At 42.5% G+C, this 15727-nt stretch overlaps 1 protein-coding gene across 6 annotated transcripts in view; it reads left to right on the top strand.

The window, feature by feature from the left end:
• LOC311029107 (partitioning defective 3 homolog) overlaps positions 1 to 15727 on the top strand; it is a 316803-nt gene that overhangs the window by 26710 nt on the left and 274366 nt on the right. For all 6 annotated transcript variants that reach the window (XM_084034041.1, XM_084034046.1, XM_084034045.1 and 3 more), the window contains exon 2: positions 6539 to 6640. In XM_084034041.1, coding sequence (XP_083890167.1) covers positions 6539 to 6640 — 102 coding nt within the window. The remainder of the gene's footprint in view (positions 1 to 6538; positions 6641 to 15727) is intronic.

The raw sequence follows: 15727 nt of genomic DNA, 5'->3' as shown, positions 1-15727 counted from the left end.
CACAGCTGTTATTGTGCTGCAGAATGCAAACTCTTAAGAGTGGGAGGCTGAGAGGGGAACTACTGGCTTGGACTGATGATTCACAGGGAGGTCTGATCTCAGGCCTCCGAGGTCAAAGCTCAATAGTGGTGCCTAAGCTTTGCTCGGGCGGTGAAAGTCTGGAGAATGTGCAGTCCTCTCTAAAGATTTCTGTGAGGTTTTGGTGGCGCTTAGATTTTTACATGGAGTGGCATTAGAAGTATACTTCTAATGCCACTCCATTAGAAGTTCATAATATTAAACTATAGTTTAATATTATGAACTATTTAAACGCAGTGTTTAAATTAAGGTTAGTCTCTATGTTACGCTTACCAAGGCTGGCATCACAGGCCCAAAGTACAATCTGTAAAATACAGCAAAAATTCAGCAGCAGTGAAAACACGGGCGTTCACTTCGTCATCCAGATTGCACCAGTATTCAAAGTCACAATTACAGTCCATCTCAAACATTTACTTGAGTGTCAGTCTATTTCATTATACAACTGGAGCTTAAGTGCATTTAACCATCGACATATACATTAAAAATGTAAAACCATATGGATCTAAAATCTAGTTTCTAGTTTCTAATAACATGCAAACTATTCAAGGTTAAGAACCAGTGCAGCTTTATAACATTTTGTTTTCAACGTCAAACACAAAATACCCGTTTTCCTGTAAACCATTACATGCGTGAGAGGCCAGACATCCCTATGCGGAAAGCAAACAAACATTACCGAGCGGCCTACCAGACAATGCTCAGGGGAAAAACAACCCAGGATGCGATGCGCACGCCTTCCGTTTTTTCAGGTTCACAGCAAGTCTAAAACAATATCAAAACATAAAGCTTTGAGGGGTTGAAATGTTTTTTTTCCCCTGATGACTAATCTGTAAAATACAGAAAAAAATCAGCAGCAATGAAATGAAACAAAGAACTCTGTGAAGTTCTCTTTCTAAAGAGCTGCCCAAAGTGGGGATTGAACCTTGATTACTCCGTCCTCATACACCAGTATGAACCTCTACTCCAAATACACAATCGTGCATCTGCCCCACTTGGCTGGCTGCATTTATTTGACTGCCCAATATGCCCAAATATTTGCTTTATATTTAGGGGGGTTTCATGGCCAGATGACATCATTAGTTAGCTGGTTTAAGACTTCTAGGCTCTTTGACTTGTATTGTCTTTCTGCTCAAATAAGCAAGTTTTCTTAATCTGTTTCAACTCATGCAAAACATTCTTTGGCCTTTGTTTTGACAGATCTCCTTAAATAAGTTGTTGCCCGTGGGAGACATCGGGCCAAAGAACCTTCAGATAAAACTGTAACTCTGAATTAAATGAAACATGCTTATTTGGGTATTTTAATATGCACTTTTAAAACAGTGATACACGTATTCACACAGAATTGTTCTTATCCTGTCACCTTGCATACTTGTCACATATCTGCCACTTTCTCTGTTTACCTAGCAGAGCTTGTTGATGCCATCTGTAGAAGATTCCATCAGTCCTGTAAACTACCGCTGGTGGCTTTTCTCCCTTTACGGGATCATCTCCAAATGCTTGACATTCCCGAAAGCTAACTGACGGCAAACGTATCTGCCACCCAGTCAGTGGTGTCTCTCTGTCGCCTTCATTAATGAATGTGTCAATCAACTCCACTTTCCAAGCTTGTTGTTGTCACCTGGACTGCATAGCAGCAGACAGGCTAGCTCTGTCCGCCTTTAAAAGGCAGCTGACCCCGACGTGATTTGAACACGCAACCTTCTGATCTGGAGTCAGACGCGCTACCGTTGCGCCACGAGGTCCTGGACATTTGAGAAGCACAGCTAGCTGCCAATATTCCCCCGTGGGAACGGTCACACTTGCAGGGACTAATAGAGCAATCACAAAACGCACACAGGCACATGTTCTCTCTTTTTCACACACACACACACACACACACACACACACACACACACACACACACACACACACACACACACACACACACACACACACACATTCTCACACACACACACACACTTTCTCACACCCTCCTCCCTCCCCCACTTTCCTCCAGGGCACCAGTCTTTGTGTGGTCTTTGACAGAAACAGGCAACTCACTCCGGTACAAAGACACAGATAATGGGGTGAAGAGAGCTATTGTGTTTGTGTGTGTGTGTGTGGTGTGTGTGTGTGTGTGTGTGTGTGTGTAAGACACAACAACTACATCTCTGTTATCCCTCATCTTCTACAGGAGGAATGAATCAGATAACAGGATACCTGATCAGACTCGGGTGGTGGTGTGTCACTCACACAATGTGTGAATGAATGAGTAGTTCACTGGTGACTAAACAGGTTACTGGGGCACAGACAATAGAAATTAGCACACCCTGCATATCTGCTCATATCTGCTTTGCCCAATGCAAACATCCTTCAGCCTGTAGATCTGATGAGTGCCAACAGAGCAGGAATGATTCTGTGACCAAAGCCGTCAGGTCACTTTATTTCATGTACGTTAAATGTTCTTCTGCTGCAGAAGGAGCAACATTTTTGCTACTCATGTAACCAGATCATGCATTTCCATACTCAAGGTGGTCACATAGGTGCTGTCCTTACATTTTACCCCTTGTCTTTTCATCCAACCCCACACATACATGGCTCAGAGTTTCTATCAAAGCTGTACTGGATATGTTTAAGATAATAGTGACATGACCATACAGGACCAAATCTTTAGTAGCAGTAACTGCTGTTACTGTACAGCACATTAAGCTGTGACTGTGTCACAGTGCACACTTTGTTGGATTGATTCGCTCCGTCTGTTTCTCTTCAGTCCATTTCTCCTGGCTTCCTTAATACGCGTGTTTATGATCGAGTCCATGTGTGTTTCAATGTGATAGATGTCATGAAAGTTCATCTCACATTACGTTGCACCGTCAGATTTTCCATGTTAGCGAGCATGCGCTAGATTTAAAGTTGCTTTAATTCCACTACAAATGAATCCGATCACAGCTTCTTTCAATAGGATCTACCTCAATAGTAGCATGGGTCTTCAGGATAGAGAAACAATGAATGGTACTAAGAAGAAGGACAAACGGGGATTTAGACCTGTGAGTTCTTTGTGAAATCAATGGCTGACATGAGCAGCTGCATCTTCATAGGAGGTCTTACTAATACTTACAAGTATCCACCAGGGAAACAGCCGAGTGTGTTTGAGTTAAGACTTTGGCTTTTACACCAAATCATTCAGAGATGACCCTTACAACACAAAATCCACCCCAATCCCAGCTAGTGATGGATTCTCTGCTAATACTCTCGTGATGAAGAGGCCTTGAACTGCTCGTCCTTGGCTTCGTGGAGGCAAAGCACCGCTGGTGTAAAGCTCCCTACAACGTCTCAAAGCGGTCAAATGCTTTCCTTCCATCCCGACCGTGTTTCTTGGATTAATTTATGGCGGCTGTGTTCTCTCAGAATCATATTTGTTCCTCATAATCCATGCGAGGAACAAGTCTGGATGAGGAGCATGCCAAACGGACATGAGGCGTTTCAACATTTGAACACTGTAATTTCTTCCCCCTGATTAATGCTCAGGGTCAGTTTGAGGTTTATAATGGCTTCCAGAGATGGTGGATTTTGTTGTTGTTGTGTCTTCCTCCTTCTGATGCCAGTAGCATGTTATACATGGTGGTGGTATTGTGGTGTGTATTTCATTCTTCTTTGAGAGGCCCTAACTGATGCAGGAACTAAATAAATCTCAGGTTCAGGTTTTGTATCTTGTCTTTTGGAGCTTCGCTGATGAACGTGCCATCTTTTCCTTCCTAATAGCCTCAGAAGGAAAGAAATACCACACAGTTATTCCCCTCATGATTTGGACTATTTTGCCCGGGGAACCGCATTTGAGTTCAGTACAACAGAGCCGTGCATGAAGGCATTTAACCACAGACCCGAAGACAGCTCAGTTTTGGAGGAGGAGAGACAGAGGGAGGGAAATGGAGTGAGAACAAAACGCAGACAAAAGAGCGAGGAGTTTCTTTCCTAACATGGTGAAGGAGGAAGGATAGTCACCGAGCTGAGTGGTTTCTCTTTAGCCTCCAGTCTGACTCAGGGAGATTTGGGAGGAGGAAAAGGGCAAAAGGAGATAATGAGAAGCTTTTATTTACTTTTGACTTTTTATTTCAGAACATCAAACATCCAATTCATAGATGAATTAGATATTCTGTATTGAATTAGATATTCTGTATTCTGTTTACAGTGTTCACAAAATTTCAAACATCCATACTTTTTTAAATCCTATATATATAGTAGCAATAAAAAGTATGTGAACATTTTTGAATTTCATGGTTTTCTGAATAGATTTGTCAATAAATAAATAAAATGTGATCTGATCTGTATCTAAGTCAAGGGTATTTACAAACATAATGTGTCTGAAATAATAATAACATGACATTTTTTTTAACTTTCATGTCTATATATTGAGAACAACCAAAAAAACTTGTAGTGCTTGTGGAAAAAGTATGTGAACCGTTGAGTTAATGACCTCAAAAAAGCTAATTGGAGTCAGGTTTTGGCACACCTGGAGTCTCGTTAAGATGATAAGTTTGGAGGTGTGGACTACAGCTACTTTGACCAATAAAAACCCCTCAAACCTTTGGAGTTTGCTCTGCACAATAAGAACACGCTTATGTGAGCCATGCCTTGCCAAAAAGAGCTTTCAGAGGATCTACGCTCTAGAATAGTTGATTTACATAAAGCTGGCAAGGGTTACAAAGTTATTTCAGCAGTCTGCAGTTAGGAAAAAAAAACTACAAATGGAGACACTTTGGGACTGTTGCTACTCTACCAAGAAGTGGGTTCCCAGTCAAAATGACACCAAGAGCACAACGAAGACTCATCAATGAGGTAAAGAAACAACCCTGAATGACAGCCAGCTCCAGTGATGCCTACAAATCTTTGGCTAACATCTCTGTTCATGTGTCTGCAATACGTTAAACATTGAACAAGCAGGGTATCTACGGCATGACACCACGAAGGAAGCCACTGCTTCCAAAAAAGAACATTGCTGCACAACTGAAGTTTGCAAAAGAGCACATTGACACTCCACAGTGATATTTGCTAAATGTTTCGTGGACTGATGAAACTAAGATTGAACTATTTGGAAGAAACACACAGCACTATATATGGTGTAGAAAGGGCACAGCATATCATCATGAGAACATCATCCCAGCTGTGAAGTATGGTGGAGGAAACTTCATGAAGTGGTCCTGCTTTGCTGCATCAGGGCCTGGTCAGCTTGGAATCATTGAGGGGAAGATGAATTCTCAAGTATATCAGACTGACAATTCTTCAGGATAATGTGAGAATGTCTGTCTGTCAGCTGAAACTGTGTAGAAGGTGGTTGATGCAACAGGACAACGACCAAAAACGCCGGAGTAAGTCCAACAGATGGGCTTCAGAAAAACAAAATTTGAAGAATTTACTTGAAGAGGGCCATACACATGAGGCATCCAAAGAATATGACAACTAAAGCAGTTCTGCCAGATAGACTGGGCTAAAATTCCTCCTCAATGATGTGCAGGTCACAGCTACAGGGAGCACCTGGTTGAGGTTATTGTTGCCAAGGGGGGGCAACCAGTAATTGATTCTAAGGGTTCACTTACTTTGTCCACTGCCATTTTGAATGTTGAATGTGTTTGTTCAATAAAGACATGAAAGATCAGAATCCTTTTGTGTTATTTTAGACACATTATGTTTGTCAATACCCTTCACTTAGATGATCAGATCACCTTTTTTGGACAAATTTATTCAGAAAACAATGAAATTCCAAAGGATTTGCAAACTATATTATATATGGAAATGTAATCACACATTTACGCCTCTGTATATGAACTGCACCTCCATGTAGCACACTGTACTGTCATTATAGAGCACCAGCCATTATAAACAGGCAGCACTTCATCATTGTGGATGAAAACTTTATTATTTATGTTTACCCTCTATGGATTGATTCCACTCTGTCTGATCGACTGATATAACGTTGGAATGTATCTGCACTACTTGCTGTACCTGAATGCATTATGTATGCATAATGACATTCATAAGCGGATGCAAAAAAATGCGCTGACAGTTTTTGATCTGCGCGGGGGCGGGGGGGGAGGAGTGTTGTCACCTTTTTATGCATTAAAATGTGACTGTAAGAAGTGATGAATGAGCCGGGACCACACGTATTCTCATTCCTACTCCCACATGGAGAAACGTATGAGCCATAAGCTTATTTGCAGGCCATTCAGCAGGGGATTAAAAATATTTCATAACTGCTATCATGATGGCAATCCATAACCATGTCACAGTCCCTGCGAGCCAGCTGACTGGATCATTATATGAGCCACGTGGTGATTGGATCAGCTGATTCTTAAGGGGACGCAAGCTGCTAATTCTTTTGGCGTGGCATTGCTAACATGTTGTATGGCTTTACTTACATAAGTCTATATGGTGCAAATAAAGCTGGTCTAATTTCAGAGCTAATCCTTGTTTTTTTTTCTTCTTCTAGGAGCCCAGCTACTGGGTCCAGGTCCACAGGTTGGAACATGGGGACGGAGGCATCTTGGACCTGGATGACATGCTGTGCGATGTGGTGGATGACAAAGATAGGGTGAGTGGAATTGAGAACAAAGTGTGTGTTTGTGTTTGCATGTTGTATTTGTTTATTTTCCCAAACTGTCATTTCCTGTTTTGCCACCTCTCCTCGTTTCCACCCACCGTTTCTTCCTCTAGTTTGGTTGTGTCAGGACCTTTGTTCACAACGCCGTGGCAGCACTACAGAGAGTTTCCCAACCATGTGCTTCTGATTACACCTGTGTGCTTTTACGAGCCCGTCATTACTAAAACATTACAGGACACTAAACTACTGCACACCACCATGTTCTCTTTTTAATCATTCCCACCTACTGACAGTCCTTCATTGCTTTCATACACGTGGGGGGAGGGGGAGGGGTGAATGATACAGCGTAGTGTTCTGTGTTGCATTCAAGGCTCCACTTTGATGTGTGTTTGAGGTTGTGTATCACTATATTTTCCGGTATAAGAGTGTGTGACTGAAATCTTTGTCAGAGCCAGCATGATATCACACCACTCACCCCACCCACTACACCAACTGTCAATTATTACCAACAGCCCCACTGTATCCCTCCCATGGGAACAGTGCTGACTGCACCTGAGTCACTAGCCTTCAGTGAGCTTTAACCCCTCTTTGTGTCTTTGTGACTGGGGATAGATACAATGTAACGGGCATCGTTGCGTATCGCTGATTGTATCCAGCTGTGGGGATGATATGGATGATTTATGTGGGTTCACCATCACTTCAAAGATGTCTAACAGGGCCGTCATAACGTATTCCTCGAAATGATGATGAAACATGAGAGTTTCAATTGAAAGTGATATCTTTGATTCCGTCCTGGAGCCACAACTATCCTTTGAAATCTGTATACATTCTCCTTAAGAGCACTGTGTGTTTTCGTGATGCCGTTTCATGTTGAGAAATGCATTCCCCCACGTTTGATACCCAAGGTTTAAAGTTCAACGAGTGTGTGCATTCGTAGATTAATGAGAGACTGCGTGCGAATGGGAGAGAGGATGCACACACCTGATAATGAACAGGCGGTAGGTGCCATGGTTACGCATCAGGTGGCATCAGTGGTGGAAGCAGCTGTTTTGCACCTGCTGTCTGGAACATCCTTTCTCCCTTTCTCCCCTCCCCCACCCATCTCCATCTCCCGTGGTCCTTTACACACAATACACAAAGAAGGAATTCTATTTTTGGCAGCAATAACGAACTAATTAAAGACTTGACTGGAAATTAGTAAAAACAGAATGCTTGATTGTCATTGCACATACAACAAACATTTGCTGTGCATCTCCAGAATGTTACACACACAAATACACAGCCTTGTAATAGAGATAAAAGCAAAGTAATAATATAAAAGCAGACACGGAAGGAGATAAGATATGTGCACTGTAAATGCTACCACTTGGCACACACTTATTTTCTCCTTTTCATTATCTTCCATTCCTTGCAGTGAATATCTGCTCCCCCTGGTGGTTGTGTGAGCTTGTTACATCCTAATGATGTAGAATCTCACATGCCCAAACTTCAGCACAACCAATAACAGCTGAGTTTTGCTTATTTGTATATCACTCTCATCAGTATGTTTTTATAGTGATATTCTAAAGGAGCGGAGAGTCCTCTGTAACAAACCTGACCCAACATATGTCGTCCTCAAACATAAGCAGAGATAATACGACGCTTGTGTTATAATACTCTCAATTAACTTCACACCAGTGGAGCAGCCCTCTCCGTGTGTACACACATGATTTTATCTTGGTGTGTGTGGGTGTTTGCTTCTTTGTGTAAATGTATAATCGTCAGTAGTAAATCCAGTCCGTCCAGTTCTTTCTTTCCACCAGCCTCTGTCCCTGTATTACTCTACAGGAAGGAACACAGTTAAGCAGACCTGTTCATTTAACCCTTTTACGACACTGTCTTTGGGTTCAGAAAAGCACTATATAAATAGAATTTTTTCTTTCTTCTTCTTCTTCTTCTTCTTCTTCTTCTTCTTCTTCTTCTTCTTCTTCTTCTTCTTCTTATTATGGATACTCAGATTAATGTGGCTCTGCTGCTTTTGGAAATCTCATAGATATCATAGATGATCTTTTATGTGATTAAAACCTAAGTTGATCATCTTTTAACTGACATTGGCTTTTTTGGACTGTTTTAGGTTAATATTCTCATTGTGTTATAATTCTTTGTGTGCAGTCCATCCTGTTGTCAGTGTGACCACATTACGAATCTCACTGGTGTTAAAGTTTCCATATAACTTAGTATAACAGAAAGAATCCATTTAGCCATAACACGCTGAAGTATAGTCATTCCAAAAGGGAGGAACCATTAACACTGTATTATTCAGTTTTATTCAAGCATAACGTCTCTCTAGTTCATTGTTGTTTGCATTTCTTGCTGTTAAAGCTGAAGGTTTCTGTAGTGGAGTAAGAGATAAGTTCCATTACTTCACATGTGAGCCATGGAGTCTTTGTGTAATTCATTCAAACAGTTGTGTTTAACAGAAGACATCCACGAAGTAAGTGCAGGAGAAAAGGTTTGACCCCGACGTGATTTGAACACGCAACCTTCTGATCTGGAGTCAGACGCGCTACCGTTGCGCCACGAGGTCCCATGGATGACCTCGATCTCTGACCTGAGTTGACATTACATGGTTTACATCTTTACGGCGTCCTGCCCCCTGCTGGCTCATCTAAAAGCAGACTAGACGGGGTTCAGGCCCCCTGAGTAACAAAATCTACACCGTTACAGTAGTCGAGCCTGCTGAAGATAAAAGCATGGACAAGTTTTTCTAAATCCTCCGAGACATAAGTCCTTTAATCCTTGATAAATTCATTAGGTGATAGTAGGCTGACTTTCTTTTAATGTGGCTGTTGAAGTTCAGGTCTGACCATGACTACACTTACACTACACTTACACTTACACAGTTACACAAGTTTCTAGCTATGTTTGTGGTTTTTACTAGGAACACTTTGCAAGTTTCTGCAAAGTTGGGAGCAAAATCCAAGGCTCTGTGTGTGTGTGTGTGTGTGTGTGTGTGTGTGTGTGTGTGTGTGTGTGTGTGTGTGTGTGTGTGCGTGTGCGTGTGCGTGTGCTTGCTTGGGGTACGTGTGAGAGCTGTCTGGCTACGTTTCAGCCATCAGATAATCATGGCGTAAATCAGATGCAGTCAGTGAGCTGCATGCTGCAGCCTGTCTGTCTCTGCTCCACAGATATTCATATCGATGATGTAACTTTCAGTTCACATGCATGAGAAATATGAGTGTGTTGATACAGTTGCTTAGTTTTAGTTTTGGTTTTGTGTTGCATTGAGCTCCCTCTCGCTGTCGAGTTTGGTTGGAGCGTGAAGCCGAGCTCTACATTTATTTCCTGGTGAAGATAATTCGGATGAAGTGATGTTTGTTGATGACTGATTTGTTCAGATCACAGAGGTTGTGAGATTCCTCTGAGCAGGCTGGAAAGCTGCAATTAGACAGAGAGCACAAACACAGGACCTTATAGTTACCTGCTCACGATGTCCGAACACAAGGCTGCCTGTAGTAAATCTGTTAGTAGTGTTGCATACGCAAGGCTTCCTTGATGTTTATTGGCAGTTGGTTTACTAGCGTTCTAGTGCAATACTGCCACCAGCTGGACTAAACTGTGAAGTTGTAGAAGAGAAGCACTTTTTGTATCTAGGCATGTTAATTATATAAAATGATTTTGCTTGACTATTCGATTATCTAGATCTGTAGGGTGTATTCTTAACTGAGGTAAGAGAGCCATCTTCTCCTTAGAATGACGTCTCTCTAATGTTGAACAGAAAGCTTCGCTGACTTTGTGGTGCAACGGGAGCATTTCTGAAGTTGTGTGTTGAAATGACATCAGGTGCAGAACAAGCAATGGATTTGGATGGTTCTTATATAGAATGTATTGGTGTATTTCTGATAGCACCACACTGTATGAATGGCAACAACTCTTCAGTGTTTCATATTATAAAGTACTATAAATCGCAAAGCAAATTAATGTTAAGGTTTAGGGATACAGCATGAATACAATATAAGATAATCATATCACCAAATACAAGGCGGATACTTCAGATTATAGGATTGAATTCACAATAAAGTAAACAAGACTCAGACGACGATCCCAATTAGATTTCTGAACCTCAATGTTTATTTCACAGCCATATCAATCAGATACCAAGAAATATGCAACTGTTTTTCAGAGGATAGTCGAGACCGCGGCCTCATATCTGCTTTTCCATGAACAGCTTTAGATAAACGGCTGATAATTTCCAACGAGCCTATCAAGGAACTGAACGAGCCCCTAGCCAAATGGCACAACCTCATAGCGTCAGCGAAGATTGCCTGTGAAGGAGGTGTAAACTTTCATCTCGCTCAAGAGCCTTAGGTTAGACATTTGAAAATGCATTCAGCGTGAGAAGAAAAATCTCTCTGATAGCTCTGAAATGGCTGTGATAGAGACACTTCATCCACACACCAGATGGTAATGTAGCAATGAAAATGACTCCTGGTTAGGAGATGGCCTGGGGTAAGAAGTTCACAATATGGGTCTGCTTAAATGAGTTAATAAAGAAATGAAACGGGTGTGATATGGCCAATTGGATGAAATTAGATTACACTTTAATGGTCGTTGCAGTGAAATTGTGCAATTGCATTAGCATTTAAAATGGTATATGTAACTCCAAGACTATTGTCTTTGCGCAAGACAAACTCATCGACTGACACAGAAGTGAACTTGATTCCTGTAATTAAGTGCTTTGAATGTGTGCTGCCAGCCTGCCACCTTCAGAATAATCTGTTAACAAGTGGACGTAATGCATTCATGCTCAGATCGAGCTCGTGTATCCAGTCGGGAGAAGAGAGGAACATGCAGGCTCGTTTACTGGAGTCAGACGGGATGACAACCTACAATACTTAATCACATCCCACGCGAATGTCGGCTTATTATCACATCACAGCCTATAGAAGTGATGCTCACCATGTCTTCAATGTAAGCTGTCTCTCCTATCTGTTGTCTTATTCTTGTGACTACCCATCCTTTCTTTTTTCTTGTATACTATATATTTATTTCAACTGCACTGTTTTGTTTCACCCCTAAATTCAAACGTCGTTAACCCTTTACACTTGACTGAGCCTCATCCAACATGTCTGCTTGCTTAGTGTTAGATATTTAGTCTAAAGGGAGCTTGATAACTAACATGAGGCGGTGATTGGAGGAGCAGGTCCCTTTGTGTCTCCCTATTAACAGATGGGAGTGGAAAGCAAGCCTGCCTTGTGGGCTCAGTGAGTGCAAGGTTGAGGGGTTGAATCCCAAGGGGACATTAACGGACAATGCTTGAACTACCTGAATCAGCGGTTCATTGTAGTGTGTTTTACATCAGCATTGCAGTGACACTTGTAAACCACAAAGAGGCACTCAAGCCTAAGTTACAGTGGTCTACAGTATTGTCTGTACCCTGCCTGCTGCACAGAATCTTTTATTTTTGCGATATCGACCTCAGAATAACAGAACGTTTTCTCCCAAAACCTGTAGGAAGCAAAGAAAAGGTAAGTAGGAACCGGAGCGAGTCCTCTATTTGTGCTAATGCCGCCTTTTTATAATGAGTGCCACATCCATGGCTCCTGGGGTTTAGCTCCTTGGACAATTGGCATTTTCTTGGCCCCTGAAGTTGGCATTGCCATGGCAACCGCGATTGGGTGCCAAGTGGGCACCTGTGCTGGGTCGGGATCAAGCCGTGAGTGAAATTAGCCAAGGCTAAAGCAGGGTCCCAGCAGCTACCCCTTGGTACCAGAACACTGCCGGGGGAAATCAAAGACTAATTACTCTGTTTGTCTGTGCTGTGTGTGTGTGTGTGTGTGTGTGTGTGTGTGTGTGTGTGTGTGTGTGAGAGAGAGAGAGAGAGTATTTTGGCTTGGATCGAAGACTATTGTGTCTGGTCGGCTGTCTCCCACCAACATCTCTCAGACAGAATATTGCATTCACACAATTGATTCTACATTTGCTGCTGTGCATCCTTCCAGCTTAGTTTAATGCATAGTCTAGTGCTGTAGTTTCTTAATATATTAGTGGATCCACAGAGCCTCGTTTGATTTTTGATAAAAGTAATGATAAAAGTGCAGGAGGAGGGAGAGCCATCAGGCATACATACATCTTCTGTTTGTGTTAATGTAAAGACTTGGTGGGAATTTTAATTGAACTGTACATTTTGGTGCTAAGTTGCCATCCCATAACAATATATGGAATACTTAAATGTACCTATATATGTGCAGTACCAGTAATACCCTGATATATACCATGACAGGCTACATTGGGGTATAAATGTGTCATAATCCAGATGCTGCCCTCTGGTGGTCAAACATACGGCTCATGAGTTATATAACCAAGCCTGAGCTCCACCTTTTGAGATGTAATTTATTGTACTCGGGTAATTCCCTTCCGTGGCTGTTATTGTTATCCACCTTGTGAGTCTGTCATCACGTCCAAATGTGTTCCTGGAGACCTCTACTGTAACACGAAATCAGTGTCTGTCAACGCGATATCATCACACAGGATGCAGTCATGGAATTTCACAGGTTTTGTAGAGTTTGAAATCAAAATGAAGGCCAAGTTTGAAGATGTGGTCCAAGCAAGATGGTGTCTAATTAAAGGTTTGCTCTGGTGGAAGCACTTGGCAACAATGGTTGTGATTAGCAGATTCCATATCCGTAATAAGGGCTTTCAATGTTCATTTGATAAATAGACATTTAGCAACACATCCAACTAAATCAATGTTTTGTCTTGCAAGTCAATTTGGTCTCTAATATTGAACTACTTCCACAACCGTCTCCAGCGGACGTGACGGTCCTCAATGTGGTGTAGTTGTCTAAATAAAGTCAATAAGCAACACTTATCCTTTCTGACAGAACCTCCAGCTCCTGTTCCTCAGAAATCTTTTTGACTGACACATATGGTTATATATTTGAACTTGTGTTACTGCTGATGAAATTGGATAACCTTCATCCCTCTACATGTTCACGCAAGAACACGCTTACAGAAACATGCCCACACATACGTACGCTCTCCTGTAGTCAGCTGTAATTAGCCTGTAAGGACCAGAGTCAGCTCTGTGTCCTGAAAGCCCCAGTGTGTGGTAGCGGAATTTATCTTCACCTCCGCTGCTCTGCTCAGAGGTTCGTGGGCGGAAGCAAGCAGTTTTTCCATTTCATGTTCCCCTGGGGCTTTGGATTTATTGTCTGTTGTTGCTTGTTTATTAGGTTCTTGGTTTTTGAACTTCACTTACTCAGGGAAGATTTGTTGAGCGCTGTTGTTCTTTTTCAGCAGCTCCCTCTTTCCCACTTATGCAGTTATAATCCCTCACAGTGGGGAAGCCTTTGTGCATTTTCTATTGAAAGCACAACCACAGGCCTTTACTTGCACCTTGGTAGTTTGAGTGCAGAGTGGTTTAATCAGTAAAAGTATGAACAATATAAAATGGCTCTGCTATATTGAATTATGTGCAGATTATTGTCAATGAATCAATGCTGTGGAAGATCATCTGTATCAAACCTGTAGTAATGGCTGTAGTATCACTGCACATTTTGTTCTGCAGTATCTCAAGATACTGTGTATGTTAGAGGAAATGGACCTCTAATTAGGCCAATTCCTTTACAAATCAGGAATTAAACCTTCAGTCTTTATTCACATGATTATAAAGTGCTTTTATATAATGTGATGAAACGTTGTGTACCACAGTCTGACCATTTAAGAGTTCAAATGTCTGTAATGAGTATTGGAATTCTGACAGCAGAGTGTTGATATGATATTGCCCAAGACCTACAATATAGAGTAATGTAATGTCTGCTGGGTGAACAGCTTTCACTGGAGTGAACGAGTCATGTGAGGTCAAGCAGTGGAGTCGCTGAAGGACATTTACAGTGCAGGCGAGCCAAAATGGAGAACAAAACAACTTTTTTTTCTTTCTTTTATTCTGTTACCAGTCTCCATATACCTAGGATCATACTTTAGGATCAGTTTTGTTTGCCACCGTGAAATGTTAGCATGTGCATTGTCCTTTGTGTGTAGTATAGACATCTGCCATCACCTGGTGGTGAACCTCGAGCACCACTAGTGCATGACAGCTTGCTGATCCTGCTGATACAGACCGGCTGAGCCACCAGCATCGATACCATGTGTCCGTTCTTGTTGACGGAGCTTCTGCGTCAGCTGTATAGCATATGCAGTGTGACATACACAACCCCTGTGCCCCGGGTAAGAATGATATTACTCCATATTGCAGAGCAGCAGGCAACTCCTCCATCTTCTGCTGCAGCTTTTTTTTTTTTTCCCTGTAAAACGGGTGAAATCAGGTCATGTCACCAAGCCTCTCTTTCAGCTCCGAGGCAACCCGGCTACTCACGTAGGTGTCGTTGACTTCTCAACCATGACAGCTCCCCGACAGGAAGAGATTGCTGCCGGTGCACCAAATTGTTCCTGACATGGCGTCGGCTCGCCTGAATACTGTCTGGAATTGCTGGGGAGTTGTAACCAAAGCTGTGGATAGGCAGTGCCAAAACAAGGGACAAAGTGGAGGGAACCACACAGACAATACAATGGGCACATTTACACAGCACACACACGCCCCTCCATCCATGTATGGTGCATGTGCGTGTGTCATGCAGGAGGATGTTTGTCCTGGTTGACAGCTGTCAGGGCTGCTTTGGTTCCAGTGTCTGGATACTTTGCCATTCAAGCCTATTAGCCGCAGCAGTGGAGTCCTGTGGAGAGGCCCGGGATCGCCTCAGGGAACTGATTTGGGTCAGCCGCCATGAAACAGTCCCTAAACTGAGGTGACAGATACAGGCCCCGTACTGGGAACTCCAGCCGCCCTCCCAATGACCCCCGGAGGGTTGTACCTACGAGCACTAAGATAACAAAGGACTCCTCTAATATCCGTATGTGGTGAGCGCTGCACCCACAAGGCCCGCTGGCTTCAGACTGAGATCCAGGCGAACAGGCATTGTCCTGGTTTCCACTTTTTGCTATTTATCCTTATTGCCTCATTATGTGACTGCAGGGAGTTTGGCCAATTCCAGAGGAACCACGTTTGAGTCCTTTTCACCTCACCTCATGGGGGCAACG

This window comes from Eutrigla gurnardus (assembly GCF_963514095.1).
Source record: "Eutrigla gurnardus genome assembly, chromosome: 18".
In the NCBI taxonomy this organism is placed as follows: Eukaryota; Metazoa; Chordata; class Actinopteri; order Perciformes; family Triglidae; genus Eutrigla; species Eutrigla gurnardus.
Note: the sequence above shows the minus strand (reverse complement) of the source record. Positions and strands in the feature narration are given on the sequence as shown.